We start from the raw sequence: 13,260 nt of genomic DNA, 5'->3' as shown, positions 1-13,260 counted from the left end.
ATAGTTCTTTAGCCACAAGATCTTGAGATAAAATTGAATATTCATTTTAAACTGGTTATGGCCTATAATCTTACCAGTACTCTGTATTTGTAGTGCTAGGAGGGAGGTCTTGGGGGTTTTTTTATTATTTTCATACATCTTTGTCTAAAATTTCTCCACCCTTTTATCTAGAAGGCTAAAGAATTAATAGAGTCAAAGCATACCTGCAGAATCCACTTTGAAATTGTTTTGTTCAGTTGTTTTCTAAATGTGTGGAAAGAGGAAACTACTTTGTATTTCACTCTATGAACCCATCATTTCTGTAGGAGTAAACAAACCTTATTTGGTAAGACCTTGTACAGTATGCACTGATAATGACTTAAAACTTTTAGCTTATAGATGAGATCATTATTTTTTTCACTGTCTAAGATACAGGGCCAAGACAAGACTATTTCTCTATAAGATTATACCTAATCTTTTAAACAACACCTCTACTTCAAGCTTTTTTCTTCATTCCCTGGAAGGTTAAAGATCCTATTGATGCCATTCAGTTCAGAGAAATTGGTGATGAGAAAGATGCACCAAACACTGCTTTCAGTCAGAGAAGACTGGTATCATACTCCACTTGTGCTAAATAGATTATTCCAAGATGAAGTGTGCTTGTGCAGTGTGCAATGTAAAAGTTAACAAAAGCATCTAGGTCAGTAATTGGTATCACACTCACAGTAAATGCGGGACAAAGCACAAATCCGTTTGCATCTCAGTTGCTTTCATAGGAATCTACAGAATGTTTAACTTTATCAGGCAGTATAGAAGTCTGTATTATATATATATTTGCATTGCTCTATTTTTCAGCTCTTTATGTTTTATCAGTGCTTCCTCAATAGTCCTAAAACTAAATTAATTGCGTTTCTACACTTCCTGCTCTGTGTTTTTAACTTTTACCTGAGCTTGCATTTGGCACTTATGGAAAGAATTTTTTTTTTTTCTTTATTTTTTTTAAGTAATGGCATTTGGGGTGACCTTTAAGTTTCCTGCCAGTATGTATTCTGTGGTCTTGGACAAAATTCCACCAGAGAGCTTTATGTCCTCGATGGGAGAGTTTTGCAATTGTGGTAGCATGTTCTGTTGTGATAAGAACAGCATTATCAACCATGCTCATCAGCCTATGTTTCCAGAAGAGCTATTCAGCTCCAGGTCATGGTGAAGTGGTATCGGTGGTGATTCCACAGAAGATATTTCTGGGAAGAAGTTACAGTCAAATAACTTAATTAAGAAGTAAAATCTTCAATTTAATATGGAAGGTTCTCTTAATTAAAAAAAGGAGAAGGTGACTCAGATTTTGAGGGAAAAGTTTTTGCAAGATTTTTATTAGCATAAAAAAAGAAGTATCAGAGTAAAAAAAGAAGCGTTGAATTTAAGAGTAAAAACTAAAGTTAAAATGCACATTTTCAAGGAATCCTAGTTTTAATCTTTCATATTTGTAGATTTGCTACTATGTGACTGCATATGTTTCTGTTTGTATATTAATATAAAAATGTATTACGATTCTGAAATCCATTAAACTTTTTCTGTTGATTTTAAGTTTTCAATGAGAACTAAAGTAATTTTTAACAGTGAGGAATTACTGAAGTAGTTTTCTGTTTCTCCTTTAATCTGGACTTGTTAGAATCCAGAGTGATGCCTGTCAGTAGGACTTCTTTTCACCAAGTTAAATGGTTGTTTTCTGTAAGTTGTAAGTGATTATGCTTGACTGTGCATCTAAATTGGAAATAGTTTGTAGGTAGCAGAATTTCTCTTATGTAAATCCATGGAGAAGACTCAGGTAAATCAGGCAGATTGATAACAAAATAGACAAGGCTGAGACACTGACAGCATTTTATTAATGCAGTACTCTCGTTTAAGACTAAATCTTGCTTCCAGAAATGTGTAACACTTGTAATTTAAATGCAACCGCAAATGCATTTGGATAACTGTAATTATGTGTCTTGATGTGAACTTTATATTTTAAATAGCAAGCAGCAGCAGTGTTCCCATCAATATACTACTGTTAAACCGCAGTAGGTGCTTATCGTGCCTCCTGTCTTATTAATACTGCCTGTAAGCTTTGTTCCAGTTGACCTTTGGAAGTTTCCAAAAGTTAGAGTTTGCAATTCAGCAGGTTTGGCAGAGGAACATACATGATTATTCATATCATTGTTTAAACGGTAACCAGATGTGTCTTGTTTTTCTTCTTTCTTTCCCATTGTTTTCAAGGAGTGATGTTAATCCAAGATGTTAATCCATTTACAGGGTTTTTCCACAGCACCAAATTCTCCTTCGGTGAATTCTCGTTCCAATAGCCTGGGTTCATCACTGTCCCTTGGTAACATCTCTGGAATGACAGCAAACCCAGAAGTGAAAAAGCGCAGAGCTCCTCCTCCGCCAGTTGCAACACCGGTATTGCCCAACGCAGAGGTGCGGGGACAGGAGAGGACACCAGCACAGGTAACAGTGACACCACTGGATGGGCTCCTTGTCTGGTCTGGTGTGCTGGGTACCATCCATTCATTCAGCAGTCCTAAAGCCATTCACAGGTGTTTTGGTTACCCATTAGCTACAGCTGACCAAAACTCCATCTCTTACAAGATAAAATTACCAAAAGTCTTAGTTTTTTGTGCACATTTACTGAGCTCCGTTGAGACTGCCCCAAGCTTTCTGCCCTGTCAAGAATCATTCTAAATCAGAAAAGTTTTGTGAAGCAATATGCTAAGAGAAGGAGCGTAAAGAAAAAATAAGGCATAAAAGCTGGAAATTGAATGAGGCATCCTTACTGACCAGGGCAGTCCTGGAAAACGGGTGAAAGTTCTAAGGGGAGACAAAAACCTTCAGCGTACTGTTTTGTCCTGATACTTGTCAGGCTATCACCTGTGTCCCTGTTTCCAATGCTGCCATGGGATAGCAGAATATCTGCTCTGTTTTCTAAGTTGTGCCATGTGACCTTTTAAAGCAGTGCTCTGGTTTTGCTTTTATAAAAGGTCACTGTTCTGCAGTACATTATTGAGAATTAAACAGAAATGAGGGAAAACCTTTCTCAGGCCTTTGAAAAGAATAGAGCTGAGGGAAGAGGAAATAGCTCTTGCTTTTATAATGAAACTCAGGTGTGTGTTACTAAACCTACACAAGCACATGAAGTCTTCTGGTTCCACCAGTAACTAATAATATTATGGTCTAAATGTAAACTGTAGAAATCAGCATGTAAAGTTATATATGGATGCCAAAGGAGGATGCAAGGAACCAGTATCACCAAAGCTTGTGTAGTGTGGACTGACTCTTACCTGCTTAGGTTTTGTCACCTCTACAGCAGACTGATCTTCAGAAAGAAAACTGTCCTAGTGCAAAATGGAGTCAGAAAGGGATCCTTGGGTTCATTACACAGGAAGAGGGGGATGAACCTGGTGCTCAGTCTCACTCCCTGTCACTCTCTTATTTATCTGCATTAAGACAAATGTTAAACACCTTCTCAAGTGAAGCATTCTGTAAGAAAAGTTGATGCACACTCTTGATAAAGGATTGCAGATTTTTAATTTCCCATTCTTAGGTTATCTAAGTGTGATTGCTGGAACAGAATAGTGTTTCACCTTTCAAAATTGGAATAGATGCCTTTGAAATAGCATTCATTTATAGACACAGCTGAAGAGAAAGAAGACCATTTTTCCAGCAACACTTATGCACTTCTTCCCTTAAAATTTCCTTTTGAAATTCCTATGTAAATATTTTTATGAAGTTTCTTGTGTCCCCCAAAGCTAATATGTTTAAGGTAAATAGATCTTTTCATACAAAAGTACTATGGAATTAAAACTCCTAAGTTTATACAAGTATGGTAATCACAGACTATATTATTCTGCCATTCTCTTTGGCTGACCTCCCTGCAGTATGGCATTGAGATTCTAAATTGTGATGTACAATAACACTGCAAATCTAAATTCTCCTTAAGCATACTTACATTTCCATTTTCAGCATTGTTGCAAATAGGTTAAAATGCTGGGTTTCTGAAGCCATTGGTAGAAAAGTCTGTATTTTATTTTTTGCAATTAGTATACAGTACAGCATCAAAACTTTAAATTCTCTTAGTCTGAAGGAAAAGTAATGTTGAAGAAAGGAAGCAGATGAAGGTTGTGTCAGAGGATTTTCCATAACAAAGTTCATTTTGGGCAAAAGAAATGTCCTGTGTTTCAAAGTGAATGAAGATGACAGTAGAGGTGCTAGAGTATATTTGGCTGCATTTGTTGAGTAAAGGACATCTTTCTGGAAATGATGGCATAGATCAAAATGCTAGAAAGTTATGGTGTGCCTCTGAAGCTCCTAGGCTGAATGTTGCTCAAAGTCTGCCATGTACTTTTATCAGGAATAGAGTAGAATTGAAATAAAGCTCCATGAAGCAATCAAAAACTGAGGAAAGGAATTAATTATTCAGTATTATGGGGCAAAGTAGCAATGGAGATATTGCTTATAAGAAAACCCAAATAGTTCCATTATATGTACGTGCAGACTAGCCAGTTTGCTGTGAAAATAGAGTAAAAAATCTCAGGGTGTAAGTTTATTTCTTTAGTTTATGGGAAAGAATTAGCACTGATCTTTTTTTTCAAGGAAGGACGTCAATTCCTTATTAATGGACTTCCTTCCATAAAAAGATAAGATGTTTGTTTAGAAAGCTTTATTTATGTGCAACTGTTACTAACAGGAAGATCCTGCAAAAGGGGAACATGTTTATTTCCAGTGAAGTTAGCACACTAATAGAAAATGAAAAGGTGGTATTCTGAAGTTTCAGAAGGTTTTTTCTTTTCTAGCTGTGTAGTTCCATACAACTGTGTAGGAAATCAAGTCCTGTAGCTGTTATGAACACCTGTAACTTTCCAACCCTGTCAGCCTGTTATTTTTAACTCATTGTTATGTTCCAGGCATAAATGATTCTTTAGGGTGATACATATCTCATCTCCCTCCCTAGTGGTCCAAAACAGAAATTTCCATGTGTATGAAGACTGGGGTGTTTTAGTTTATGCTGTACATTTAGATTTCCTCCACTCACTTTTCTGCATGTGTGACTTATTGCAATATAATTTTACAGTCTTACAGATTTTATTCCTATAGGGTTTAGGATAATCTATCTACTTGTGGATAAGGCCCCTGCAGTAACTTTATTTACTTTTTAGTGCAACAATGTTAGTTTCCCGTATCTATTTAAAGGTAGTGTTCCCTCTGAAACTGTTTTACATCTACCCTAGAAAATATTCATGGCTGTTCAGAGTGTGCTAAACATGCACTAAGCAGGTTCCAAAGAAATGCAGAGCCAAAGAAAGGAGTCTACAGATTTCTTCTCTGGAGATTTAACCCCTGTTGATCTTAAACATCTTCCATATAATGCTATTTAAAATAATGAGAAGTCACTTGAAAAAATAATCATCAAAAGGCTAGGGTATATAACAATTCCAGGAAAAAATCCAGGAGATTTGATGCTTACAAAGCAAGGAGGTCCTCTCCTTTCTTAAGTTGCAACACAGAGCCCACACAGTCCAAAGTGGAGAGCAGAACAATGTAGGGTTGACTTAAAATTGAACACCCTGTGCAGTCTCAATTGTCTGTCACGGCACTACAGAAGATGTGCTAGAAGAATTTCTGCACACCCCCCCCAACCCCAGAAAAGCCTGCACTGTATTGGCAAAATAGAAGACCTGTATGAGTGTGGCATTGTAGACAGAGTACACAGAGGAAAGCCACACATGAAATCTGACAAAATTACGTGCATCTCCTTAGGGCCTTATTCAGTGCTCTCTCCCTAAAAGAAATGTGTAAAAGAAGTATGTTTTTCTTGGAAAAAATATCCTTTTGGAAGAACCTGAAAGAACTGTGAAATTGAGTTATTTGAGTCTCTAGGAAGTAAAGAGTATTGTGCGCTGGCACAATAGTTCATGGGAATAATTACTTTTTTGTTTTTAACATGTATGGGGAAATACAGAAACTGGAGTGAGGAATATGATAAAGTTGACCTTGGGCTTTTCTTCAAGAGCTTTTTCTATAAAATGCAATGGTTTATTTAGAAGAAGTTCATGGAGTTTTTTGGAGACAGCATAGAGTTAGATGAGGACTCTTCAGTGCTTTCATGAATATAAAAGCTCTGGTATCAACTTCAAATGTCAGAAATGCAGCTTGTAGACTGTGATAAAAGAGCTGTGTGTTATTTCAGCTGCTACCGTTTTCAGAACAGACGCACTGTAAATGTAACAGGAGGCATCAGGGATTTTTTTACTAGCCAGTCAAATTCCTGTACTAATAGAACAATAGAATGATATATCAGATACAGTATTCTACCATTTGTGTCACAGACTTTATTTTAGTTGCTATATGGCCAGGCAGCGGGCTTAAATAAAAAAATGTATTGATGTTTTTAGTGCAGGTGAAGAACTGGCCTCACACTATTAGAAGGTTGTATTATAAACCAACACAACTTTTAGGTTTATTTACATGTTTATGTAGTCTCCTGTATGTTGCTATAGACAAACTTATGTATATAGCATACTGTGGAGTTTTGCCCTGCTTCTTACATTCCTCTTCTCCACTTAGATCTCAAAGTTGGGTTGCTGATGACAGTTGTTTACTCTGAATTATTGGTCAAAACCATATTTTTACAGCAGAGTACTTGCACCCAGTGTTTGATCAAAGCTGATATTTTCTCACCAATTATAATTTATTCATTGAAGAGTCTTACTCACCTGAAAAAAAAGGCAAGAGAGCCAAAAAAGCCCCATAGGTTACTCTCATCATTTCTGGCAGTTTTCTTTCCCATTGTCCATAATTAAACTAAACCAATTCTATGCCTAAATGAGAAGTTTGGCTTAAAAAAAAATCATAATAATGTGAACAAATGTTAATGAGATTTTCATATCTTTCCTGGATAAAATAAGATACACTAAAATTTTCCAAATGTCTTGCTTATGTAGAAGATATTTTCAGTAATTGATATGTCTTTGTCGTCCTAGTTGATGATCTCTTATACTGAACACTGCATAGATGGTCCTTCCCTTCCCTTCCCTTCCCTTCCCTTCCCTTCCCTTCCCTTCCCTTCCCTTCCCTTCCCTTCCCTTCCCTTCCCTTCCCTTCCCTTCCCTTCCCTTCCCTTCCCTTCCCTTCCCTTCCCTTCCCTTCCCTTCCCTTCCCTTCCCTTCCCTTCCCTTCCCTTCCCTTCCCTTCCCTTCCCTTCCCTTCCCTTCCCTTCCCTTCCCTTCCCTTCCCTTCCCTTCCCTTCCCTTCCCTTCCCTTCCCTTCCCTTCCCTTCCCCTCCCAGCAGCCTCCTGCTATGTATGGTGCCGGTGCACATTGCACTTGAAAGAGTGATGGTTCTGCTGGCAGTCATTGACAGGAGTGCTGCAGAGGTGGTAGGACTATGGGTTAGGCATCCTGCCCATTTAGCAGCATTTTCAGGCTTTTGATAGGGTTGCCTTTCTCACAGCAAAATTTGTGTTACAGTACTGTTTACTATTCTTTTATATGTAAACCAATATAAGTAGAATACCCCAGGGATTTAAACCTTAGGTCCTCCCTGTTTGGTTGAGCATATTAGCAAGGAGGAAAAATACTCCAGTGAAGTGTCCTTTCTGGAAGCTGTTGAATTTGTACCCATCTATAGGCAACCCTGAAACACTTGAAATGACACTGCAAATGAGCACAGCATAAAGTGAAAACATACCTGGAATTCATTTTGCCAGCAAGAACCACAGAATAATCTTCAAGCAGTAAAAATAAAGGAGAGGCAGTAAAGGAGATGTATGACTAATGTTGAAATCATAATTGATATACTATTTTTTTCAAATTGTTATTAAACTGTAGACTCATCCAAATTTTTAGAAACAGTCCCTGAATTTTCAGTTCTTAAATTTCCCATGTGTATGTGTGTATGCTACAGGTATGGACTTGGAAGTTACTTGGAACTGTGACTCATAATCTTCCTTAAAAGTAAGATGTATTTTAAAACAGTGGCCAAGATTTTTAGAAATGGTTAGCTCAGCTGTCCATAATTAGGAAGCTGATTTTGGAGCTTGATGTTTTCTGAACTTTTAAGATGTCAGAAGCTACGTTTGGTTGCTCAGCAACTCAGTATCTGGCCACTGTGATTTTAATATCATATTATTTTTCAGTGTGCCACCTTCTGTCGCCAAAGGAGTTTAAATTGAGGTTGTTAATACAAAAATCTGAGCAAAGCAAGCAGTTCTTCCACTAATGTCCCCCCAGCACAGCAGGGTTTTTTGCAGTTATCTTTCATGCATGTTTGCACAAAGTGATATCCACTCATCCACCTTGCTTCTTTATAATCTAATGTCATGGATTTGTGGTTAGCTGGCTGCAAGGATAATCTTGATTGATATGAAATCACACTGTTGCTGTTCTCCTCAGGTTTTAAAAATGACATAATTCCCTGTGGCTGTGAATTAAGCCTTAAAGCCATGAACATACATCCCATGGAACAATGTAGAGTAAGTTCTTGCCATATACATCTGTGTCAGTACGGGTGTCACCAGTAGAACTCTCTGTATTCCCTGTGAGCCTTGAATCTGCTTTGTCCCTGGGTATTTCTAATAAATCTCATGTTTCAAATAATAATACTCCTGCAGCTGGCTTTCCCTCTGAGAAACAGCCAAGTCTTTAGGAAGAACCTGTATTTGTGTGGATGACAGCCTTTTTTCCTCAGAAATTTTCCTGGACTATGACAATCATCATTTTGTAAGAGAAGCATGATACTGACAGGCTCTGCAGTTGTGGGAAGTTGAGGGACAGAATCACAGCTGAATGAGAACACTTAGCACAGCTTCTTACAGAACTGAGATTTATTGTAGCCAGTTGTCTAAAACCTACTTAATTACCATCACCTCTAGAAACACAGTACTCATACCAGCTTCATTTTCTTCTACTTTTGTGCATCTGCTGTAATTTATTTTTTTCTAAATTTCATACTGATCAGAGTCTATGTCTCAAGAGGAAAAATTTCAAATTAGTTTAGATTTACCTGGCTGGTAGATCATCTTTTTTTTTAGAAAGTATTGCAGTCATACTTGAAGGAGGGGTTTGTTTTCTGTACTGCAGCGGGATACATTTATGCTATAGGTATTTTCTTCCCTTCTACCTTGAACTTTATTTCACTATTTCTGTATAAGGTGCAAGATAATGGGCAGTTCATGGGGGACATGTGACAGATGTATTCTGTTTTAATAAGAAGCTCAGAATCCAACAAAAGGGTGGACGGTTTCAGATCACTTATTTCCCTTTCATAGGTTACACCTAAACCAGAAATGTCTACTAAAAGTCAACAAGATATGAATGCATGCTTTTTTTATCATCTTTTAGAGAGGAAGGGAGGTTTCTCTTGACTGAAAGGTCTTCTGGGTGAGGTCTTCTCAACCTTTTTCTTATGACACATTTCCTTTCTCCCTTAAGTGTTCTGTGAATGTATTTTCATTTTGCTTTGTGTTGGGTTTTTTTGTTTTTGGTTTTTTTTTCTCTGGAGCATCCAGGAGACTCCTTTGAGAATAACAGATACATTTTTTCAGATTCTGAGGAAGGATGCAATGAATCAGATTTTGCTGTAGGAAAAAGCTGTCTTTCAAAATATGTCTTTTATTTCTGCAACCTACTGCATCTTCTAGGTCACTTCTCAGGTTTTCATAAGTTCCCTGAGGACATGAAAGCAGGATTTATTCAGAAGAAGGAGGGAGAACACTTGACTGACTTTTTAATTTGTTTCAAATGTTGATTTAAAGTTAATTAATGACTGGGTTTATATGCTTTTTCAATTGTTCTGATTTAGATTTTCTTTTTGTGCACAGAGGCCTGAAATGTGAATACTGCACGTTATTTTTAGAAGTGTCTTTGCCTTTGTTCATTAACTGAGGATGTCAGGAGTGTTAGCTGTGATCATTTTCCAATCTTTGTGGCAGACTTGTTAGAATTCTCAGGCAGTATGTGATATCTCTCAAAAGCATTTTTGTGATCAGGGCAGGGATATTGAATCTTTATTAAAGATGCTCTTTCTCTGGAACACTGTTCAAATGCCCAAGTTACATAAGCCTTAAAGAAGGAAGCTAGTTTTTTTGTATGAGAGTTTGGATATTGGGTGCTGGAGTGCACATTTTACTGCTTTATGATGCCAAATTAAGAGGCTGAGGACATCTTAGGACCATTGGCATGGGGCAATACTTTGATAATGTCAAAGAATATCTGTGTGAGCTCTCTCTGTTGATACAGATAAATAATTTTTGATAAACCAATTAAGAATGGAGATTATATTTGTTTTATTTGTTTCTGTTTTTCACATCAAATTCATGTAGCAATTGCTTATTTTGGATGTACTAGGCTGTAAATACTGCATGGTAATTACAAAAATTTTCCATTAGGCTTTTAGTATCTATTATTTTGGGAGCTTTTTTTTGTGTGCTTTTCTTCCAGTCATTCTGCCTGCCATTTTAATTAGAGGCTAATTTATTTCATTTATGCATTTCTATAGATGTTGAGAGTTTACAGGTATCACGGGGTCTTTTTCCTCTGTCCATAGAACCATATAGAAATAATTTATTTTGTCTTACTCTTTGACCAGAGAGTTGCCTGTTAGTCTGGGATGGTAAAACAGTTAAACTTAGCTTTACTTTTTTCACAGGTTAAGGTTGCTGGCACAGACAGATAATGACCATCAAGCTTGTCCAGTAACAGAGATAAGGAGTGCTCTTCAGTTCTTTGTCTAAGGAGCAAGCTGTAGCTCCTTTGTCTGAGCAGCAGCTGTGCAAAGAATTCTCAAGATGATGTGCCAGAGACTGCACTGCTCTCTAAAACAGGAAAGATTGTATAAAATAACTGTGTCTGTAGTAAGACTCTTTCTATAGGTGGAGCAAAGAAATAGAGAAAAAAAATTACTGAATAATACTGCTAAATGCTGCCAATGCCACATTCTGAGTTTCCATGAGGAAATTCAGAGAAAATAGGTGAAAGATATAATTGCTGTTTGGAAAGTGTAAGAGAAATAAATAAATAAAAATGACCAGGCCTCCTTAGGTGGTTTATATACTGGAAAAATTACTAGAAATATAATAGAGAATTTAACCAGTTGGCATCTTTGTAAAGATAGCAAATAGGGTAAATGTAGCTTTAGTAAAAGAACTCCCTTACAGTGCTCTTGATGCATTCAGCAAACAGATGGGTATGATCTGGTTGATACAGTCTGTCTGGGTTTCCACAAAGCTTCCAAGTTCCCTCATCAAGAATTTCAGAAGGAAACTAAGTCTCGGTTCCATAATAAATAAGGTCATCTTACTCTTAAATAACAGACACTAAAGAAAAGAAAAGAGAGATTGCAAGTTAGGACTAAATGGTCTGCTCATCTAGTGGTGAAATGCAGGAGCAGCCTTGTAGTATTTGACCATCCATGTTGATCATATTAAGAAGTGACCTGAAAAAGAAACAGTAAAGTGAAAAATTCTGTTGCTCCTACTTGAGTTATCCGGATATCAAGGGCCAAAGCTGAGTTTGAAGAGCAACAGCTGAAAGACCTTATGGGACTTAGTGCTGGGAGCACTTGCGGATGAAAGTGGTTAAATTCAGTGTGGGGAAGAGTGAAGTGTTATACATGAGAAAAGGCCATTCCGAATTTTCCCTAAGACCTTGTAAGATACTGATGTCTCAGCTGGCAGTAACTGATTAGGAAGATCTTCGAATCAGAAGAAATCTTTATTTGAAAAAAGTCATCTCAAAGTTCAATAGCAATCAAAAAAGTAAATCAGATTCAGAGCATTTTAGGAGATGAAAAATGGGTAAAAAGATAATAGTTTTATTACACCACTACATTGTGAGCTTTTGTATGCCATCTTCAATGCTATAACAGTATTTACAGTACTATTTCAGAAGAATATTACAGAATAGGATGAGACTCATGGAAGAACATTAAGGGTGATCAAAGCTGTGGAGTAGTTTAGTACAGTGTCAATGGTGCAACTTAAGTAAACCATGATTCTTCATCTTGAAAAAGTGACTGAAGACTATGGATATGGATTTGACTTTTCAGTGAGCCATTACAGGAGCATTTGGAGCTAATAGGAAGCAGGAAAACTCCCCAAGTCAAAGCATGTAGGTCTTCATTGAATTGGTCACCAAGGTTGTTACATGGACATTAAAAGTTTATATGGGCTTAAGAGGAGCCTGAACAAATGCTGCAAGGATGACAAATCCATTAAAGATAAATCACACCAGGAAGTCCCTAAAATGGAGATGGTTGGTGGCCACAAAAGTATTTGGGAGAAGGTAGTATTGAACATACCTTTCCTCCTCTTTTGCTGTCCTGTAGGTACCTGCCACAGTCTAATAAAGAAGCCTGAGCAGAACCTTTGATCTAACACATGCAGCTATTTTTGGAGACTACTGAAGAGAGTCCTACCCAAATAATTATCTCATATGATCTGATATCACTCCAGAAAAGTCACTGGCAGCATTCACAATGACTTCACTAGGTCTTCTTATCATGGTAATTTGATGACCAGAAAAACATGTTTCTCATTAAAATGAGAAACAGCTGCCTCTGATTGCTATTCCCAGTCATCAGTCTCTTTGTTTTGTGCTCCTAAGTGCAAAACTGCATTTGCAGAATGAAGCTGGAAGTTTTGCCAGTAAATCATAGGACCAATAAGAATTTTGCACTATGAACCCTAAAGCAACTTGCCTGGTATGCATTTTATGACTTGGTAGTGTAACTGCAGTATCAAGGAGCCCCACTGGACTCTGAGGGTCATATTTGCAGGCCCCTTGGGCTGCATCTCAAATACTGATATACAGCTCTTATTACAGGTTGCTGGGAGCTGTATAGGTGATATCCAGTGGACTGTACAGGACATGTGCCTTTCACTGCTGAAATAAAAAGCAGAATGAAAGATGTGATCTCTTTGCATTTCAAATCAGTATCAGATCCAGGTGCATGCCAGATATATTCTCTAGGTTGCAGGTCCTCTGAGAAGGGAACCATTGAGACACTTCTGTCTTGTGCAGTCATGGGACTACTGTTTTACTCAGAAAATTATGATATTTCTACCTTTCAGGAGATAGAAAGTCAATCTCTTTGGGTGTTCCATCTATCCACTTTGGCTTGAAGGACCAGGCAATATCTTTTTAAGAGTATATAAGGGTGGAGCTTTTCTTAATGACTTTCACTTAATGGCCTTGTTGAAAAAGCCATGTACAAACTGTTCTCCTTCACAGAAAAAAAATTGTGATGAC

General features: G+C 37.4%; 1 protein-coding gene across 10 annotated transcripts in view; it reads left to right on the top strand.

Annotated features, from left to right (window-relative positions):
• COBL (cordon-bleu WH2 repeat protein) overlaps positions 1 to 13,260 on the top strand; it is a 187,977-nt gene that overhangs the window by 110,609 nt on the left and 64,108 nt on the right. For all 10 annotated transcript variants that reach the window (XM_083864579.1, XM_083864581.1, XM_083864580.1 and 7 more), the window contains one exon: positions 2,272 to 2,466. In XM_083864579.1, the coding sequence (XP_083720705.1) occupies positions 2,272 to 2,466 (195 nt within the window). The remainder of the gene's footprint in view (positions 1 to 2,271; positions 2,467 to 13,260) is intronic.

Source organism: Zosterops lateralis (assembly GCF_965231275.1).
Source record: "Zosterops lateralis genome assembly, chromosome: 1".
In the NCBI taxonomy this organism is placed as follows: Eukaryota; Metazoa; Chordata; class Aves; order Passeriformes; family Zosteropidae; genus Zosterops; species Zosterops lateralis.
This window is presented reverse-complemented; position numbering and strand designations above follow the sequence as displayed.